Source organism: Manihot esculenta, chromosome 2, assembly GCF_001659605.2.
Source record: "Manihot esculenta cultivar AM560-2 chromosome 2, M.esculenta_v8, whole genome shotgun sequence".
NCBI classification, from domain to species: domain Eukaryota; kingdom Viridiplantae; phylum Streptophyta; class Magnoliopsida; order Malpighiales; family Euphorbiaceae; genus Manihot; species Manihot esculenta.
The window spans coordinates 18,127,468-18,149,441 of NC_035162.2; the positions used below are offsets into that span (position 1 = coordinate 18,127,468).

Sequence of the window (21,974 nt, forward strand, 5' to 3'; positions counted from 1 at the left end):
TTGTGATTATACATTAATTTTATGGAATTTTATTATAATAATTATATACAAAAGATTTTTATAATTTAATTTTAAAGAATACTAATTATAATAATTAATCTTAATTATTTGTAATTTTCAATAGTATAATTTTCAAGTATTTATAATAGTTTAAATTTTATAATTTTATAATTATTTTTATTTTTTTAATAATATATGAACTTGTTCATAAATTTATTTAACGAATTAGTTGACCAATTTATTTAAACAATATTACTCACGAGCCTATTTAACGAGTCTACTCGTGAGCCTGCTCAACGAGCCAGCTCACCGAGTCAGCTCGCGAGCCTGCTCAACGAATCAGCTCGCGAGCCTTCTCAACGAGCCAGCTCGCGAGCCTGCTCAACGAGCCAGCTCGCGAGCCTAAAAACGAGCCAGCTCGTGAGCCTTAACGAGCCGAATACTATTGAGCTCAAGCTCAGCTCGTTTAGGTGACGAGTCTCAAAATTGAGCTCGAGCTCGGCTCGTTTAAAAAACGAGCCGAACTCGGTCGAGCTTTTATCGAGTCGAGCCTCGAGTAGCTCACGAATAGCTTGGTTCATTTACAGCCCTAATCATGCATGGGATTATATCAGGTGTAACAAGATGTATAGTAGGCTTGCTACAGGCTCTGGCGACCTTAAGTCGATCTGAACCCTAACGCCGGTAGCGGTCTGTTTCCGGGGTTGTTACACCCTTATCCAGGTGTCCCAGCATTAGGCGTGTTGTAAGAGGGGGCGTGAATTGGGTTTATAAAAAAAATTAAGGTAAATAGACACAAATTAAAAAAGGGAGTAAGGAAGGTGAAGAAAAATCAACACAATGGTTTGTAGAGGTTCAGCTATCTCAAGCCTACGTCCTCTCCTCAAGATTCTCCTTGAGAGTTCAACTCCACTATCTAATCTTCTTTGGGTGAAGATTAAAATCCCTTACAATTTAATAGCAAAAATCTTGCCCTTTTACAAATCTCTTTTTCTCACAAGAGCAATCTTTTGCTCAAAATCACACCCACCACAATTAATTCACTCAACAACTTTCACTCAATCTTAAAACTCAAACCAATTACAACTCAAGACAGGCTTTCAGGGAATTAATGCTATAGCTCAAGGTTTTGAAAGAGAGAGAGAGTGAAAAAGACTTTAATCTCAATAAGTGTTTGCTTAGATAGTTGTTGTAACCTTTTCAGATTAAAAACACATTATATTTATAGTTCTGTTATAAATATGGCCATTGGGAATGCATTAAATGCAAATAGAGCTGTTTGTGTACAGAAATAACCGTTATATCGTTCTCAAAAAAACTTAGGTTCGGAGGCCTAAGGTTAAAGTTCGACAGCCGAACCATTTGAGGTGAAGAGCATCATGCTTATAGAAAGTCTTTCGGCGGCCGAAAGTCAATGTTCAGCGGCCGAACATATGAGACTTTCGTCTTTGTCCCTCACTTTCGAAAGCCGAAGTTTTGACTTAGGGGGCATATTAAAAACTCACTTTCAGCGGCCGAAATTCAATGTTCGGCGGCCGAAAGTGTGAGACTTTTGTCTCTGTCCCTCAAACTTAGGGGACATACTAAAAATCCACTTTCGGCAGTCGAAAGTCAATGTTCGGCGGCCGAACGTTAATGTTTGGCTGCCGAACATATGAGACTTTCATTTCTGTCCCTGACTTTTGGAAGCCGAAATTGGCTTTAGGGGGCATAAAAAATGTTTTATTAAATTCTTTAAAAAATCATAATTTAGGCTATGAAAATCCATTTTTCAATCCATTTGAATTTTTGTAACCTATATTTTTAGATCTTTAATTTTGATAAAGAATAATCTCAAAATCACTCCTTTTAGAAAATTTCATTTTGGTCCCTCAAAGTCAAGTAATTAAAAACTCGGCCATATTTAAAACTTTTAGAATTGAAAGAAATATTGAGCCATCACAATTAATTAATTGAAATTCACAATACATAAATTGACAATGCATAAAGAAAAAATTACTTTCTGATCCGTTTCTTATGGTATACTTTCAAAATTGACACTTTTCACTTTTGAGATTGAAGCAATTTCATTTATTTCAATAAGGGACCTACAAGTTTAACACAAACACTTTTGAAGATAATTAGTAGCACACCAATTGTTTTAAAACATTTAGGTCTAACAATCTCCCCTTTTTAATGATGACAAACAATTGGTGAATAATAAGATAATAATCACAAGTGTAATGTGTGCATTTTAAAAATTACTCCCTCTTAATGTGCTCCCCTTTCAAAAATACTTTATGCCATATTTAAAATTTGAGAAGACATATAAGGGAGGTTTTAACTCAATGAAATGAGATACAATGGATCCTATATGAATGAACGAACTCCAAAAAAAATGCATTTCAAAAAGAGTTATAATCATACATAATATTCATGAATCAAATAGATATCAAGGTATCAACAATATCCATAAATCCAAAAGAGTTAAATAAAAGTCAAGGAATCAACACATCATCTAATATCCATAAATCCAAAATCCATAAATCCAATAGAATATGTACATATCTTGATTCATGTACAAGCAATAAGATCCAGTAATTTTGCAACCAGAAGAACATCAATTATTCACATTACAATGAAATGAAATAAATAACTAAGGTGTGTTGTTGCAATCACACTAATTAACTGAAAAATATAATTAATTATTTGCTATCATCATAATAATTATTGAGAATTTCACATAAAAAATATATAAAAATATAAATATAAATATAAATAATTGAATTATATTATGAAATTGGTTAATTATTTTGACATATAAAATAACTTAATCACTTAAGTAAATTTATAAAAAATAAATTAATGATTAATATTTTCACACTCTTCAAATTTAACAATAATAAACCTGGAAACTATTAATCCTTTTATTAATGAAGAGATTGTTTTTGCTAAAAAATACAAAATATTCTACTGTTCTCCAAACGAATCAACGAATATGATATTGATCACATAAAGGGAAAAAAAAAAAAATTTGTTTACATATTTAAGTGAATCAAATTTCTACCACAAATCCTAATGAAATCACTCCGAGAAATTAATTTACTAGAAGTAACCAATACCAATACCATTAGCATCCATTTAATTTATGCAGCGATCGAACCTCGACAAAGAGGGCATGTCTTATTCTTATTCTTCTTCAGCCACTCCATGATGCAGTTACCATGGTAAATATGTGAACATCGCAACCGCCAAGCTTCCGACCCAATCAGCCAATTGCTCCAAGCAAATCGAACACACCAAACCCGATTCTGATGGTCTCCACCTTTTCAATGTGTTTGGCAGTCTCAGTTTCAGGTGGAGTTTCATATTATATTTTACTAATTTTAATTATTTACAATTATTTTATTTAATTAGAAATAAAAGTACATAATTTAAATTATTATTATTAAATTTAAATTTAAGTTTAACCGCACTCACAGGTTTAGTCCGATTGTAAGGTGCATCTGAATAAATTTGAGAAATTTCAGGTTTTACTCTTCCAATCTCCAGTACTCTATTTCAAAAAAAAAAAAATCTAACCACACTCAAAATTATATTCAAAATAAGAGATTTAACATTGGCATACCATATTAAAATTAGAACAAAAGCTAACTAAAAAAAAGTGTTTAAATCACATTATCCTATTTCAAACAAGAATTCAATAATTATTATTATTAATATTTATTCATAATAAATATTTTAAAATTATTATTACAAATATAAATTTAATATATTTATATTATAAAATATTATTTTTATATTTATCATAAATTTTCAATGAGTGCTTAGTTATGTTTGATATTTAAATATAATATATCTAACATATATATTAGAAATTTTTTTATTATAAAAATATTATTAATTAATTTTAAAATAATTTATTAAATCAATAAATTAAATTTTAAAACAGTTCAATTTTTTATAATTGTATTGAATTAGAAAGTATTGTAATTTAACACAATTAATCAAATTAGGAAAAGTTTAAATAAGAATTAATTTAATAATAATAATAATAATTATTATTATTATTATTATAAAGTCAAATAAATTTCAAAATATAAACAAATAAAAAAATATATTAGTATATAGCACGATTATTTCTTTTTAACTCCTTACAAACATAATACGTTTATTTATTTATTTTTTTGATAGCAAACATAATACGTTTATTTATTTATTTTTTTGATAGCAAATATAATACGTTTATATATAGAAACTTATAAATTTAATTTTATATAAAAACACACTTAAAAATTTTTATATTAAATATTTGTATCAAAATTTTTATGCTCATGATGAATTATATATAAATTTTTATATAAATATCTAATTTAAAAAGTATTAGATAGGTGGGTTGAGTAAATAAAAAAAAATCAATCGTTAACATATTAGGTATAAATTATTGTTATATAAGTAAATAAAATATTAATAAAAATCCTGAATGAAAATTATATTAATAAAAAAATTTAATATTATTTAAAGAGTGAATAAAATGAAAACATAAAAAATAATTACAATTAAAATATTAAATTAAAAAAATTATATTATAAATATGCATAATACGGATATTCTTCTAATTATAAATAATAGGAAAGTGAAGGATTTTTTGTCCATCTAATTATTCCCTTTCCTCTTCACTTTTATAATATTTATATATTTATTATAGATTATATAATTATAGATATAATAAAAAAATCCATCGTTAATCAAGTAATAGATTTGAATCTGTTTATAAAAAATCACAAAAAAAATGATAAAAAAAATTCACAGATATCTCATAACAAGCCTAAAATTTTAGTTCTGCAACCTGGGGCCCGCAATCACATAAATGCAAGTCTGAATATGAACATTTTTTCCAAGTCAAAGCTCAATTCTTTCCATTTCTTTGCCTGCTCTCAATTCTGATCGCGTAGGTCTCCTGTGGGGATTAAGGGAAAAGGATGAAGGGAAAAGGATGAGCTTGAAAGCATGCCATTAATGATGTTAAACTGTTTAATTGGATTTATAGCAAAATAATTAAGTTAATAACTGACGGTCAAGACTTTAAACTCCACAAAATAATGAATTATTTTGGAGCGCATGTCCACACACATATATATTTATGTAATGCAGATAGAAAAGTTGGGCAAAAGTGTGAAGTTGACCTGCTAGCTTATGGGAGCCGTCCCACATCAGCAGAATACTGCAATTCTGACTTGTATATAATAATTGACATGAAACTATTAAATAATTTGAATTAATCATTTTGAGTGTCGAATAAAAAGTAAGTCCAAAAGTTATTTGGATCAGTTTGGGTCGGATCCTTCCACAAAGGTGAAAAATGCCAACACTAAGAATTTTCTCCCTTCTCTAGTTTCAAAGTATTCAATTAATTTCATTCCATTCAAGAGAAAAAATTACTAGTGAGTTGAAGGAGAAGCCATGTGGAATCCAAATGCTCTACAGGAAATAAAGAGAGAGTAAGTTATCTTTGTGCATACCTGCATTAGATTCACATGATTCCTTTATCCTTTTAGGGTCTCTCCCTTCGCTAGGGCTACCAATTTCACATCCACTAGATTCAGCCCTATTGCAGCTTTCGTCATCCCGGTATCTCTTAGTAAATGTGCCTTCTTCTTCCATTGGTTTCCCATTATCTTCGTTGATTACATCAAAATTCTCAAAAGAAGTACAGCCTTGGATCAAGGCAGAACTGCAGGATTTATCTTCATAGGGAAACAGAAGACGGACACCGCATTTTTTAACAGTGCAACAATGTAAGGGTTTTTTGTCCTTGTCTACAGCATAGAACCTAAATGATGTATCATTTTCTCCTTCCTCACCTTTAACTGCCATAAGATATAGACTGTGGTCATACAGCATGAAGAGATGATCTGATCCATTAAAACTGAGACCGAGTTTACCATTCTGTCCACAATACCAACCATTCAAATGGCAATAAAGATCTTGGTAATCGGACTCACATCTTATACTGAAAAATGAGCCATCATAAGAATCTTTGAATGCAACAACAATACAGAAGGCAAAACCCAAGAACTTAGGATGATGCCACTGTTGAGGCAGCCTAACGGTAACTGAAGTTCCAATACTTCGATAGCTAAACCATTCTGGAATATCACTCCCAGGAAAACCAAATGTAACCGAAGGCGTTGGATAAAAACCCTGCAACATATTAACATGAAATTTAGTATGAGAGAGAGAGTGAGAAAATATACAAACATGCAGACAGAGATAGACAGACAAACCCAGTAAAGTTTCTGACAAGCAGTCGCCATAAGCTGAATTTTCTGTTTAGCATCAGCCAGAATATTTCTGAGTGCATTTTGATCCAAACTGGAGCAATTTGTAAATAGGAACATATGGCGATTAAGTGAATCAAGCCACTTTGGAAGAACAGCCAATGTTCTTGATACTGTTACAAGTGAAGTGCAGCCATGGGCACCAAAATGTATCAGATGTGGTGGAAGCTCTGGTATAGATTGAAGCCTCTTGCAATAGCTTAAGTCGAGACGTCGCAGCTCAACAAGATTTTTGATACTTGCAGGAATGCTCTTAAAATTGTTTCCACTTAAACCTAAAGTTTCCAATAATGTTAAGAAGGTAATATCTGCTGGGAATTCCAAGAGATCCCGGTCCCTCAAATATAAATTTCTTAGAGAGCTTAAACCTGATAAAGGAGGCAATGGAAAATTTACAGAATATTCACCTTTACATCCACAAAAGGATAGTTCTGTTAAGTTGTTCAAAAATGTTATGGAGGATGGCAACTGATTTATAGCAGTTTCACCTGCTTTAAACTCAAATAAACGATGCAACTTCCCCAAGTCTGCTGGTAATTTTTCAAGTTTCGAGCAGCCAAAGAGAGAGAGGTTTATAAGGGACTTCAAATTACAGACTCCATTAGGAAGTCTCACCAAGTTTTTACACTTTTGCAGATATAATAAAGTGAGCCCGCTCATACTTTCAATTGATGTAGGTAGCTCTTTAATGGATGTTCCACCTAAAAAAAGCTCCTGAAGGGATTTCAACTTACAAATACAGTCTGGAAGATTCTTGAGCCTTTCACAGTTTTTCATATTTAGTTTAACAAGCCTAGAGAAGCACTCGATGGATGAAGGCACTTCTTCTATTGCAGTCCCGTCTAAATTTAACTCTTTTAAATTCCATGAGATCTCTGGAAAAATGCTGAGGCTGGAGCAATTAGACAGAGTTAGAATTCTAAGAGATTTCAGACAAATATTGCTTGGTAATCTCCTAAGATTTTTGCAGCCTCCCAGTTCCAGAATATCAAGCTTATCAAGATACCGGATTGATGAGGGAACCTCACCCAGACTTGTACAGCCACTAAAATCCATTCTCTCCAGATCTAGAGCTTGTGAGAGGTCAGGGGCTTCAACTAAGTGATGGGAGTAACTTAGATTAATCCGTTTTAACTTCACAAGATTCTGTAACAAAAATGACAAGAATAAATTAATACCATTGACATAAAATTCACTGATATGTAGAAAATTAGAATTATGTATGATATACCTGAACTCCATCCCAGAGATGTTCAACCTTGCTATGAGGCATGTTCAGTTCCACAAGGTTCTCCGGATGAAAATTTGAAGGCAAAGACCTCAAAGGGTACATATGCCACTGAAGAAACCTCAACTGATTAGAGAGAGATTTAAGGCCCTCAGATATTTGCAAATTGCTTCCCTCTTTGTAGTCTCTATAATAGTGAGAACCATACAAATCTGGGAATGTAAGGTCCTCCGACTGAGAGCCTCCACGATAAAGAGAACTATAGAATCTAAGAAATCTAAGTCGATGCATTTTTGCAAAAGCATCTGGATTTAAACGCACCTCCCTTAACTTAGACATATCTAGTGATAAGCCTTCAACTGCATCAGTCCCCTAATATACCAAAATAATGATAAGTTAGCATGCAATACTAACAAACTATTGCAATGATAATAAAGAGGCTGGCCAGACATCTCAAATGGAAATTCTTAATTAATTATGAGGTCCAGGCAAACCATTATTCTATGTTATAAAACTCTAACAGTTCAACATGGTAGTAGAGTATCTATATCATGTTCTGAATTTATATCCTGGGATATCTCATTTTATTTGTCTACATGAGTTCTATCAGTTCTATGATTGCATGGGTTCTTGAATACAACTGCATCAAATTATTTGGTTTTGTTTTGGCTTGAAACACAAATCCAGTAGAACAAGCAAAATAAAAACTATAAGGCTATGTTATTGAGTTCCAAACTTTTTAGTTTTGTTGTCGTATGATTTTGATCCTTAATATATGGAGTTGACATACAACGTATGATATAATGATATGTTATTATAAAGTTATAGCTGATTCGAAAAGAGTTATGCTATTCTGATGTATTTGTTGCATGTTATATACTTCCCTCTACTATTTTCTTACAAGGAATTTTTACTTTATTATGCAATAATTTAAACTTTGTGATAAATGTAGTGTGGCAGAGTGCTTTATTTTGGTCTGGAAATAGTTTGAATGATTTCAAAGTTGGCCTGAACTGGTTTTTTGTTTGAAACATCTATTATTAACTAGCCCAACTGAACCATGAAGACATACATTGGAGCCACTGTTTATAGAGCTTAGATGATGTGTATGAGACATAAAATATTGTAATATGCAAGCACATAACTACTTCTGGGTTTGGGATCTAACCGTTTCATTTGTCAATACATGATAAATATCCTTGTGTTGCAATAATCTGCTACGATTGCCAGGCTCTTCAGGGGATTCTTGGCGAACAATTTCCCTACCCATTTCCTGCACCAAATCATGCATTGATATCCTATCATTTGAAATTGATACAAGGGACTTATCAATGAGAACACTGATTCCGATGTCTGATGAGAAACCACAACCATCTAGTATCTTTGTCAGATCATCTCTCGTCTCTCTCTTAAAGAAACATGCAATATCAAGAAATATATCTTTCTCTTCATCCTCTAGCTCATCATAACTAATTCTCAACACATTTTGGATTTCCATATTTGGTGTTCTTTCCAATTTGCTCAATGTCCTCTCCCAGTCCTTTTTGCTTCTGTTGTGCAGAGAGGAACCTAAAACTTTTAAGGCTAATGGGACACCTTTTGCATACTTTAATATCGTATTTGATATTTTCATGTTGTCTTCAACTGGGTGGTCCTGTTCAAAAGCTTTCCAACTAAATAGCTGCAAAGCATATTTATATGCTAATCCCTTCACTTCATATGTCTTGTCAACTCCATCCTGAAGTAAATGTTTATCTCTAGTCGTTATGATTATCCTACTTCCTGGACCAAACCAATTGTGCTCGCCCACTAAATAGCTCAACTGCTTTGAGTTATTCACATCATCAAGAACAATAAGAACCTTCTTGCGTCGAAGACGGTTGCTTACAAAATTATTTCCTATAATGGGTGTTCCTATATAAACATTTTGTTTATGAAGTAACCTAGAAAAAAGTTCATTGCGCAGACGAACTAGGCCACGATTCTCTGATTCTTCCCTAACATTTGCAAGAAAGCAACAACAATCGAATTCACTACTGATATGATTGAAAATGGCTTCAGCAATGGTGGTCTTACCTATTCCACCCATACCCCAAATACCTAAGACAGAAACTCCAGTAGATCCAGTGGATAACATTCCTCTGAGTTTCTCAATGTGTGATTCAATTCCAAAAAGCCTCTCAGTATTGCTTGAGGACATATGGCTCAATTTTCTCAAGATATCTTTAACGATTCCATCTACAAGGTCAGACTGTGACCTGAAAATATAAAGAGCAGATGTGTTGGAATGAGCCAAAAAAGGGATAAAGTAAAGTTGAAATGAACTAAAGAATACTAAAGATAATATTTCCAAAAGATCATAACTTTTCACATTTGTGTTAATCAGTTCTAAAAACAATCGTTTCATTCTTCAATAATATCCTACCTTTTATATTTATTAGAACACTTATCAGAAGTAAAAGGTTAAATAAATAGAAGAAGAAGAAGAAGAAGAAAGAAAGAAAGAAAGAAAGAAAGAGAAAGTATTAAAAGATTTTCCAATTGCTTTTAGATGGCATGCATGCTATCATAGGAAGGAGAAGAATCCAGAAGCCAATGAAAAAGTTTACTAGCCATAGCTAGCACTTACCTAGTCGTCGAAACCCACCCAGATAGATTAGCAGCCTCCATCAAAGCATATCTCCACTTCTGCAACCTGTCTCTGTCCTGTTTAAGACTGTTCTCCACAGACACATCACCAAACCTCCTAGCTATGTCATACATGTCTGATGGATTTACAGAGTAAAATACTGGCAAAACCACTAGTCCCATTGTTGTCTTGCACTCAAGTATCTTCACAAGTTCATCCAAGCAACATGTTGAATTCATATAGTTTTCCGAGAAAATTATCAGTGCAATCTTTGATTGTTCAATTTTTTGCAAAGTTACCGGCGTTACTTCATCTTTCCTATCGAATTCACTATCTATAAAAGTTCTAATTTCTTGCTGACACAAAGCAGTATACAATTGTCCTGTAAAATTATCTGGAGTATCTGCACCTCTAGAACTAAGGAATACATCATATTTTGCACACCCAGAAGCCATTATTAGGAATTACAAGATTCAAGTGAAGCAAAATCTCCAGCTAGAGAATTTCAGACTACTTCAATAACAGGAATTTAACAAAGACTCGTACTTCCCTGAAAGCATTGCAATAAAAGAAATTAACAAACAACTCCAAATTTGAAAAGGAAACAAAAGGTCCCAGCAAAATGATATCAATCAAGAAATGAGGTTAAGTGAATACTGATCAGAGAGAGTTTTGACTTGCCGAGAAAATTTAAACAGCAAAAGCGACAGAGGAAAAATGCAGAACCGCGAGCTGGCAGTGAATCCTGAATTTGCCTTCGGGGTTTTCCTCCTCTCACAGAAAACTCTTTCATCACAACCTTAACTCTTAGTTTTCCCACTTCCATAATTTCCATTCTTAGCCTCTTTACATGATTTTTTTTTTCAAAAAGAATATGATATTTTCCACGAAAAAGTTATTTTCCGCAAGTTTTAACCCATAAATAAAAATATTTTTTTAAATATTTTAGTCCTCCAATCTTTTCAAACTTCTATTTTTATTCTATTTTTAATATATATTAATGCAAGTTATTAGAAAAAAAAAGAGTTCAATATAATTAGTGATAAATATAAAAATAATTTTATATTTGACACTAATTTAATTTTTAAAGATAAATATATTTATTTTTAAAAGTAATTTATTGAAATAAAAATTTGTCTTTTTATATATTTTTACAAACTATATTATTTATTCTTAAAACTATTTTTTAGACAAACTAATTTGATTCTAATAATAGTTTATGCTAATTGTTTATTTATTTTTTAATTTTTTAAGGTCTAATAATATGTTTCTATTAATGTTAAATTTTCATTTCATTAATTATTAATAAAAAATATTTATTCATATTTATTTTTATTATATAATTTAATTTAAATTAAATATAGCTAAAATAAACATATATTTAAAATATTATTCAAATTAAAAAATAATATTATAATTTGAAAAAAAACACCACATTGACTTAGCATTGGCTACTTTCCTACTTGTATGAGACAAGCAAATGCCTCCCTTTTTGAAAACGATGTGACGAAAATGTAGGACTTTCCACATAGTTTCTCTCTCTCTCTCTCTTTTTTAATTTTAAATTTTTAATAATACTGCAACTTTTTGAAACAAATTAATAATATATCAAAATTCATTATAATCTATAAAGTTCATCAGTATAAATTTAATTAAAAAATAATTTCTAAATTTTTTTATAAATATCTATAAACTCTATTAATCGATATAACTTTAATTAAAAAATATTGTTATAAATTTTTTTACAAAATACGTCAACTATATTAATCAAAATAAATTAAAATCATCAAAATGCTTAACTTAGTAGAAAAACATTTTCATCCCATATAGTTAATTTTATTTGTCAAAAAATATATAATTTTTTTTAGTTGAAAGATAAATTTTTTTGATAAATTAAAAAAAAATCTTAAAACATTTTGCATAAATAAAATTAACCAAAATTAGAAATACATAATATACATTTAAAGACTAATATAGTTTTACTTTAAAAAGTTAATAACATAATAATTATAACTTGTTGTGATTGTGACACATTGTAAAAATAGGAGAGTCCCGCACTTGGTCATTCGGTCTGACCAAACAGTAAAAGGTCCGGCCTGTGTAATGTACAAGTCAGATCTCCCACACCTTTGGTCTCATTTATGTCCAGAATAAGCAAGCCGACCTTACTAGAGTTCGGAGCAAGTAGACGACCACTTTAAAGTACTCTGAGTCTCACTAGGGCCATAAATACACATGCGATAGTGCTGACAGAAGTGATGCGCGTTATGGATAGAGTATGGGCCAAGCGGCTCAACATTTATTAGTCGATTGTCCGCTATTAATGAGCCGCTTGATACACCTACCACGGTATTCATCAAGATTCGGCCACCGAACCTTTAAGTTCGGCCATCGAAGGTGGCTTCTCCAGCCATTTATAAAAGGGGCTCTGCCAGAAAAGGAGAGAATTTTCTATTCATTTCGAGCAGAGTTGAGTCCTCTGCCCTTATCCTCTCAAAACCTCATTTAAAACAACTTTTTCATGGATTTTAATTGTGGTTTTGAAGAATCGAAGCCATCCTTTCAAGTTGTAGCTCTTTGAAATCTTTAGAGCTTGTCCCCTTTTCTTTCCCAAATTTCTTTTCGTGGTCGTTGTGTTGGTATTTTAAGCTAGAGGTAAGTCTGATCCTCACATCTCTTCTGTTATTTGGAGTTTTTAAAAGAGGCATCAGCTTTGTTATGACTTGATTCTGCATACAAGCCCTTTTATAATTTAGATTTAAATTTCTAATTTTTGGGATTAATGGATAATTTATCTTGTATTATTGTTGATGCATATTGATGTTTAAGTTAGTTTTAAGTGTCCATTATGTGTGTTGATGTGTATGTTGGTTTTTGGGCTATTGCATGTGATTTTTATGGAGTTTTGGTGGCTGTGATTTAAGGCAGAATCGGATTCTGCCTCGCTGGAGAACTCAAGTTCGGCCGCCGAAGCAAGGTTTGGCTGCCGAAGCAAGATTCAGCCAGCTAACCTACCTCCAAAGATTTTGACCTTCAGATCTGTAAGGGACTTTAGGCCGCCGAACCTGCTACCGAAAGTTCCTGTTCAGCCTTTTTCTACTTATTTCCTACGAGTTTTCTTGTGTGTTCTTAGGAATTTCTTGGGGGCTTGTTTTAAGTGTTGTAAAAGTTATGTTTGGTCCCTCATTTAAGTCTGTAACGACCCGAAAACCGGACCGCTACCGGCGCTAGGATCCAGATCGACTTAAGGTCGCCGGGACCCGTAGCAAGCCTAACATTTATCCTGTATACCTGATAAAATCTCATACATGATCATACATTTACATAAAAATTTAAAACTTTCCATACACCAAGCTTGACCTGTGCATGCACTAAAACCATATACATAAAACCCCTTACTAGAGCCCTCATCAAATGCTCTAGTGGGTTAACATAACATATATCAAGTTTGGTTCATCATAAAACATATCATTAAAAAGATCATGTACCAAAAGGGATTAACCATATACTAGGGTCAAACACAATTCTATCCTCAATACAATTCTTTACATTACATCACAATATAACATTTTACAATACATGTCCACTACTAACTATTACATAGACATAACTTCAACCTTGAAGACTTCCCGGTCTATCCTGAACCTGCAAACCTGGGGGTTAAGGGAAAGGGGTGAGCTACTAGAGCCCAGTGAGCAGAATAGTAAAACAACATTTTAAAATCTATGCTTTCATGAAATGCATCACATCACAAGTAAATCACATCAAAGATGGATTTGTCACCAATAGCCCTCTACATAATCCAACAGTGCCAGGACGTAGAATGGGTGTCTGGTCTTTCCCTTAACATAACATATCATAACATTCCAATGTGCCAGGACGTAGAATGGGTCTCTGGACTTCCATACCTTATCATCATCATCATGCCATAACAAGGGCTAATGGGTCATCCAACATCCATCCACAACAACATCATATTATGCAATGCAACATATTCGTGAATTCTAATGCAAACAACCTACTATATCTCATGGCATTCGTGATGCATGAACATGCTCAAAATTTAATTACTTTGAAACATAAAGATCCATTCTACTCACCTCAGGTTGACTCTGAACAGACTCTGAAGCAGCTATCTCACTGCTGGGCTCCTCGGTTCCTCGGGTCCGAACCTACACAGGTGGACTCAAATGAGGGACCAAACATACACTAACATGACTCTAAACATCTCCCCAAAAACCCCCCTAAAACATCATAAAACCTTCATAGAAAACATGCAAAGGAAGGCTGGACAGGGCACTTTCGGTGGCAGGTTCGGTGGCCGAAAGTCCCTCCAGATCCGAAAGTCATGCACCTTCAGCGGCACCTTCGGCGGCTGAAAGTCCCTTCCAGATCCGAAACTCACAATCTTCGGGGGTAGGTTCGGCGGCCGAAACTCCCCTCCAGAGCCGAAAGTCCAACTTTCAGGGGCGAGCTTAGGCGGCCTAATGCTGCCTCCACAGGCAGGTTCGGCGGCTGAAACTGGCTTAGGCGGCCGAATCTGGACTCTCTCAAAGGGCAGAACCCGATTCTACCTTGCATTTTCCAGCCATCCACTACACCCCAACATATATCCAACTACACTAAAACATGCATAAACACATATCTAAGCATATAGGGGCATAAAACTAGCCTATACCCCAACCCATATCACATTTAACATACATTAAACATACATTTCATCATTTAACTCACCTAAACCCTAACATTTAACAACTATTCTAAACATGCATCCAACACCCTACAACCCCTCAAAACTTACTAAAAATATGAAGGAAAGGTAGGATCTACTCTTACCTCTTGAAAATTGAGAGGATAGGCTATCCAAACTTGGAGATAGGGAGAAATCGGGCTCCGGGGTCTCCAAGCTTCAAAATCTTGATCTTAGCTCAAAAATCTTCAAAACCAAGTTAAAACTTGTTAAAACTTGAAGAGATTGAAGGGAAAACTCAAAATCAACCAAAGAAGGGCGAAATCTCACCTTTGCCCGAAAATAGAGAGAAAGCTCGCCCATTTTCGGACAAGCAGCCTTTTATAGGTGGCTGGCCAGACCACCTTCGGGGGCCAAAAGAGCTTCCGCAAGCTCCCAATGTTCGGCGGCCGAACCTAGGTTTTTCTCCTTGGTCCTTTTCTTTCAAAAACTCAATTTCTTTCTTTATTCAAACCATAAAACATGTAAAAACGTTTTATAAAAACATATTTTACCCTTCTAAAGAGTTCTGACATCCGAGATTCCGCCGGAAGGTCGGAATTCCGATGCCAGGGTCTAGCCGGGTATTACATTCTCCTCCCCTTAAGAACATTCGTCCCCGAATGTTCACCAACAAACATAGCATAGCATAGAACACATAAACATATAACAACACAAAGAAACACATAAAACAACAACTCTCACCTTAAAAGAGATAAGGGTATTGCTGGAGCATGAACTCCCATGTCTCCCAGGTACATTCTTCTATATTGTGGTGATTCCAAAGGACTTTCACCATCGTAATTTCCTTGTTCCTCAACTTTCTGATCTGCGTGTCTAGGATCCGCATTGGCTGCTCAACATAGGTGAGATCTCCTAGGATCTCCACATTAGGCTCACTAAGAACCTTGCCCGGATTTGACACGAACTTTCGTAACATGAAAACATGGAAAACCGGATGGATTCTTTCCATCGAAGCAGGTAAGTCCAACTTGTATGATACATTACCAATCTTTTGCAAGATCTCAAAGGGTCCGATGTATCGTGGAGCTAGCTTACCTTTCTTCCCAAAACGAACCACCCTTTTCATAGGAGACACCTTGAGCAACACCATATCTCCGTCCTGGAACTCTACTTGCTTCCTGCGGACATCTGCATAGCTTTTTTGCCGATTGACAGCAGTTCTGATTCTCTCTCTGATTATGGGCACCACCCTGCTGGTGATCTCTACAAGCTCAGGACCTGCTAAGGTCCTTTCTCCCACTTCCTCCCAGCAAACAGACGACCTGCACTTCCTGCCATATAAAGCTTCATATGGAGCCATCCCTATGCTAGCATGATAGCTGTTATTGTAGGCAAATTCCACCAAAGGTAGATGCTGCCTCCAAGAACCGCCAAAATCTAGCACACACATTGTGAGCATATCTTTTATTGTCTAGACGGTCCTCTCTGACTGTCCGTCAGTCTGTGGGTGGAAGGCAGTGCTGAAATTCAGTCTGTTACCCATAGCATTCTGCAGACTCCGTCAAAACCTGGAGGTGAACTAGGGTCCCCTATCTGACACTATTGATACTGGAGCCCCATGCAACCTGACGACCTCTTCTACATACACTTGTGCCAATTTGTCCACAGAATAGTTACTCCTGACAGGGACAAAGTGAGCAGATTTGGTCAGTCTGTCCACAACCACCTATATGGAGTCTAGTCTGTTGGACGTTGCCGGTAACCCCACCACGAAGTCCATAGCTATATTCTCCCATTTCCACTCTGGAATCGGTAGAGGGTTAAGTATTCCAACCGGCTTCTGATGTTCTAGCTTCATCCTCTGACATACCTCGCAGGCGGACACAAACTGTGCCACCTCTCTTTTCATAGCTGGCCACCAATAGACTATTTTCAGATCCTGGTATATTTTGGTGGCTCCAGGGTGAACGCTGTACCTGGCATTATGAGCTTCTCTCATAATGTCTCCCTTCAAACTCACGTCATCTGGTACACATAATCTATTCCCATAGCGGAGGATCCCTTTGCTGTCAAATCTAAACTCTTCATTTTTGCCTGACTGAACAGTCCTGGCAATTTTCACTAACTCTGGGTCCTCATGCTGTTTCTGAGCCACCTGCTCCAGAAACACGGGTGTCACTCTCATCTGAGCTATCAAAGCACCTGTACAAGACAACTCCAACTGCAACCCTTCATCAATGAGCTTGTAGAACTCTCTCACCACCGGTCTCCTCTCTGCTGTAATATGGGACAAACTGCCAAGTGATTTCCTGCTTAGGGCATCTGCTACAACATTTGCCTTACCCGGATGGTACTGAATCTTGCAATCATAGTCACTAAGCAGTTCTACCCATCTCCTCTGCCTCAGGTTTAACTCTCTCTGACTCAAGATGTACTGCAAACTCATATGATCTGTTAAGATCTCACATTTAACCCCATAGAGGTAATGCCTCCACATCTTGAGTGCAAAGATCACAGCTGCCATCTCTAGGTCATGTGTAAGATAATTCAACTCATGCTTCTTCAGCTGTCTAGAAGCATAAGCAATCACCCTCTCATTTTGCATCAACACACAACCCAGTCCCACACGGGACGCATCACAGAATACTGTGAAGTCTTTATTACTAGTGGGCAGAGCTAACACCGGTGCTGATGTCAACCTTTTCTTCAGCTCCTCGAAACTCTCTTCACACTGATCAGACCACATAAATCTCTGGTTCTTCTTGGTCAATCTGGTCATAGGAGCGGTAATTTTAAAGAAGTCCTGCACGAACCTCCTGTAGTAACCTGCCAAACCCAAAAAGCTCTTAATCTCTGTGACTGTAGTGGGTCTGGGCCAGTTAGCTACAGCTTCTACCTTCTTGGGGTCCACTTCAATTCCATTTTCTGACACAACATGCCCCAAGAATGAGATGCTCAACTAGAATTCACACTTGGAGAACTTGGCATACAAGCCGTGCTCCCTCATGGTCTGCAAAATTATCCTTAGATGATGGGCATGCTCCTCTGCATTTCTGGAATACACTAAGATATCATCAATGAAGACAATAACAAAGTAATCCAGGTACTGACTGAAAACCCTGTTCATGAGATCCATGAATGCTGCAGGGGCATTGGTTAGCCCGAACGGCATCACTAGGAACTCATAGTGCCCATATCTGGTCCTGAACGCCGTCTTCGGCACATCTTCCTCTCTTATTCTCAACTGGTGGTACCCGAATCTCAGATCTATCTTGGAGAAACAACCTGCTCCTGCTAGCTGGTCAAATAGATCATCAATCCTAGGTAGTGGATACTTGTTCTTGGTAGTGACTTTGTTCAACTGCCTGTAGTCGATACAAAGTCTCAAGGATCCATCCTTCTTTCTTATAAACAGCACTGGAGCACCCCAAGGTGAGGTACTCGGTCGGATGAAACCCTTATCTACCAACTCTTGCAACTGTTCCTTCAACTCCTTTAACTCTGTTGGTGCCATCCTATAGGGAGGGATAGAGATCGGTCTGATTCCAGGCATCAATTCTATTTCAAACTCTATCTCCCTAGCAGGTGGTAGTCCTGGAAGCTCGTCTGGGAAAACATCCTGGAACTCTCTGACTATGGGCACTGAGGCGGGCTCCCTAACCTGACTATCAAGCTCTCTCACATGAGCTAGAAAACCCTGACAACCCCTCCTGAGTAACCTACGAGCCTGTAGGGCTGATATCAGACCTCTAGGCGTACCCCTCCTATCTCCCCTGAAGACAACCTCTGACCCATCCTGACCTCTGAATCTGACTACCTTGTCTCTACAGTCCAAGGTAGCACTATGAGTAGATAACCAATCCTTCCCTAGAATGACATCAAAGTTCGTCAAGTCTAAAACCACAAGGTCGGCTAGAAGGCATCTATCCTCAACAAACACTGGGCTAAACCGGCAGACTGACTCTGCCACTGATGGATCACACTTGGGTCCACTGACCCAGAGGGGACACTCTAACCCAGAGACTATCAAACCCAACCTCTCAACGGCTCTCGGAGCAACAAAAGAATGAGATGCACCATGGTCCATTAAAGCATACACATCTGAACAACCAATGATGAGATTACCTGACACCACGGTGTTGGATGTGTTCGCCTCCTGCTGTGTCATAGTGCAGATCCGAGCTGGAGCTGATGGACCTTCACCTCGGGAACCTGCTGAAGAAGAGGCTACCCCTCTCCCTCGGCCTCTGCCACTGCCCTATGTCACGGTTGGAGCTACTGGCTGAGCCACACTACCGGAAGCCGTCTGCTGGGATGGTGCCATAAAAGGTGCCCTAGGACACTCCCGTGCCATTTGTCCCTTCTGCCCACATCTGAAGCAGGCTGTAGTCCCAAATTGGCAGACTCCCTTGTGTGGCTTACCACACCTCAAACATTCTACACCATCTGAACTCGAGCTCTAGCCACCACCGAGTCCCAGAACTAATTTTAAGCGATTCCAAAACTTGTTCTTCTTTGGCTTCTTAGTGGTGTTACCCCACCTCCAACTGCCTGAAGCTGCAGCACTCAGAGAAGAGGGATCCAACTTTCCCCCACCTGGGTCTTGGAACCCGAAGACTGTGCCACAGACTGCTTAACTGTCCCCTGAATGATGGCACTAGCCTCCATCTTCCGTGCTGCGTCCACTATAGTGTTGAAGCTCTCCCTCTCTGCTGCAAGGATCAGGGAGGAATACCTAGAGTGAAGCCTCATGGTATACCTCTTTGCTTTCTTCTGATCGGTGTCATATGCCTGACCCATATACGGCAACAGCTCCAAGAACTTGTCAGTGAACTCATCGACACTCATATCTTCTGACTGCCTCAACTGCTCAAACTCCACAACTTTCAGCTCTCTGGAACTGTCAGGAAAAGCCCACCCAGCAAACTCATTGGCAAACTCCTCCCAAGATAGGCTATCCAGTCTTGGGTCCACATAGTTTTTAAACCATTCTCGTGCCTTCTTGCACTTCAAGGTGAACCCCGCCATCTGAATGGCTTTACTATCACTTGCCCCCAGCTCATCGGTTATCATTTTCACCGTTCTGAGATACTCAAACGGATCATCACCTGTCTTGTATTTGGAAGCATCCAGCTTAAGGTAGTCTGTCATCTTTACCTTGCTCCCCCCAGATGAGCTGGGTTTAGGTATTTGACATTAGGGGTTACTAGTGTTGTGGGTGGTGGAGGAGGTGCAGCATTCCCCGGGATAGGGTTTGCTGTGCCTGGGTAGAAAGGTGAGGGTGGATACATTGGGTACTGTGGGTAAGGTGGGTAGAAAGGTGGATAAGGCATGTAGGAAGGGTATGGGTTAAAGCCGAAGTAATCCGATGTACCCCCCATCGGATACCCTGGGCCCTGTGGAAAGGGTGGATACTGGGGTGGATAACCGAACCCCGAGGCCTGAGCGCCTCCCTGTGACTCCCCTGTACCCTCCTCAGACATGCTCACATCCAGATTCCCATCTCTTCTCTAATCCTCATCCATAACTTCCCTCACATCTGAAGATCTCCCACCCTGATCTGTTCCCCTTCTGCTAGCATCAAAAGACCTTCTAGTGTCCCTTGATGTTCTTTCTCTACTAGAGCGGCAAGACATTGCCCTCGGCAAAGCAGGGGGACGGGCATCCATGCCCTCATTCTCTGGTGGTACTCCAGTCAATCGTGCAGATTGGCGAGTGCCTCTCATTCTGTTTTCTGAAACACAACATCACATAGCACAAAACATTAGCATCATATGGTTCATGTGGAAACAAATGAACCCACATATACATAGCATATCATTAATACACATGCATAAAAATCATGGCATTTCACATCATCATTTAGACAGGACTCTATATCCTATCCTAGTGGACATGATTTTTCCTATTGTACTTGCCCTTCTATAACATCTATGAGCCCGACACACTCTAGGTCCGACCATATGAACTTAGGGCTCTGATACCAATCTATAACGACCCAGAAACCCTAACATTCATCCTGTATACCTGATAAAATCTCATACATGATTATACATTTTCATAAAAATTTAAAACTTTTCATACACCAAGCTTGACCTGTGCATGCACTAAAACCATATACATAAAACTCCTTACTAGAGCCCTCATCAAATGCTCTGGTGGGTTAACATAACATATATCAAGCTTGGTTCATCATAAAACATATCATTAAAAAGATCATGTACCAAAAGGGATTAACCATACACTAGGGCCAAGCACAATTCTAGCCTCAATACAATTCTTTACATTACATCACAATATAACATTTTACAATACATGTCCACTACTAACTATTACATAGACATAACCTCAACCTTGAAGACTTCCCGGTCTATCCTGAACCTGCAAACCTGGGGGTTAAGGGAAAGGGGTGAGCTACTAGAGCCAAGTGAGCAGAATAGTAAAACAACATTTTAAAATCTATGCTTTCATGAAATGCATCACATCACAAGTAAATCACATCAAAGATGGATTTGTCACCAATAGCCCTCTACATAATTCAATAGTGCCAGGACGTAGAATGGGTCTTCTAGACTTTCTCTTACATTATGCCAGGACGTAGAATGGGTCTCTGGACTTCCATACTGTATCATCATTATCATGCCATAACAAGGGCTAATGGGTCATCCAACATCCATCCACAACAACATCATATTATGCAATGCAACATATTCGTGAATTCTAATGCAAACAACCTACTATATCTCATGGCATTCGTGATGCATGAACATACTCAAAATTTAATTACTTTGAAACATAAAGATCCATTCTACTCACCTCAGGCTAACTCTGAACAAACTCTGAAGCAGCTATCTCACTGCTGGGCTCCTCGGTTCCTCGGGTCCGAACCTACACAGGTGGACTCAAATGAGGGACCAAACATACACTAACATGACTCTAAACATCTCCCCAAAAACCCCCTAAAACATCATAAAACCTTCATAGAAAACATGCAAAGGAAGGCTGGACAGGGCACTTTTGGCGGCAGGTTCGGCGGCCGAAAGTCCCTTCCAAATCCGAAACTCACAATCTTCAGGGGCAGGTTCGGCGGCCGAAACTCTCCTC

General features: G+C 37.1%; 1 protein-coding gene across 1 annotated transcript; it reads right to left on the reverse strand.

Annotated features, from left to right (window-relative positions):
• Positions 1-4,727: 4,727 nt before the first annotated feature.
• On the reverse strand, positions 4,728-11,003 carry LOC110609041 (disease resistance-like protein DSC1). The gene is made up of 7 exons (XM_043954377.1): positions 10,859-11,003; positions 10,178-10,727; positions 8,717-9,806; positions 7,552-7,920; positions 6,267-7,466; positions 5,502-6,183; positions 4,728-4,939 (listed from the first exon to the last, which is right to left on the reverse strand). The coding sequence occupies exons 2-7, from the start codon at positions 10,630-10,632 to the stop codon at positions 4,917-4,919; spliced, it is 3,819 nt and encodes a 1,272-aa protein (XP_043810312.1). The 5' UTR covers positions 10,633-10,727; positions 10,859-11,003; the 3' UTR covers positions 4,728-4,916.
• Positions 11,004-21,974: the final 10,971 nt, after the last annotated feature.

Excerpts from the sequence above, each read along its gene's own strand:
- LOC110609041 (XM_043954377.1), bottom strand. The coding sequence starts at position 10,632 with ATGGCTTCTGGGTGTGCAAAATATGATGTATTCCTTAGTTCTAGAGGT. Across the intron at positions 9,807-10,177 it reads GGGTGGGTTTCGACGACTAG|GTCACAGTCTGACCTTGTAG; the intron begins GTAAGTGCTAGC and ends TTATATTTTCAG. Across the intron at positions 7,921-8,716 it reads ATGTATTGACAAATGAAACG|GGGACTGATGCAGTTGAAGG; the intron begins GTTAGATCCCAA and ends TTGGTATATTAG.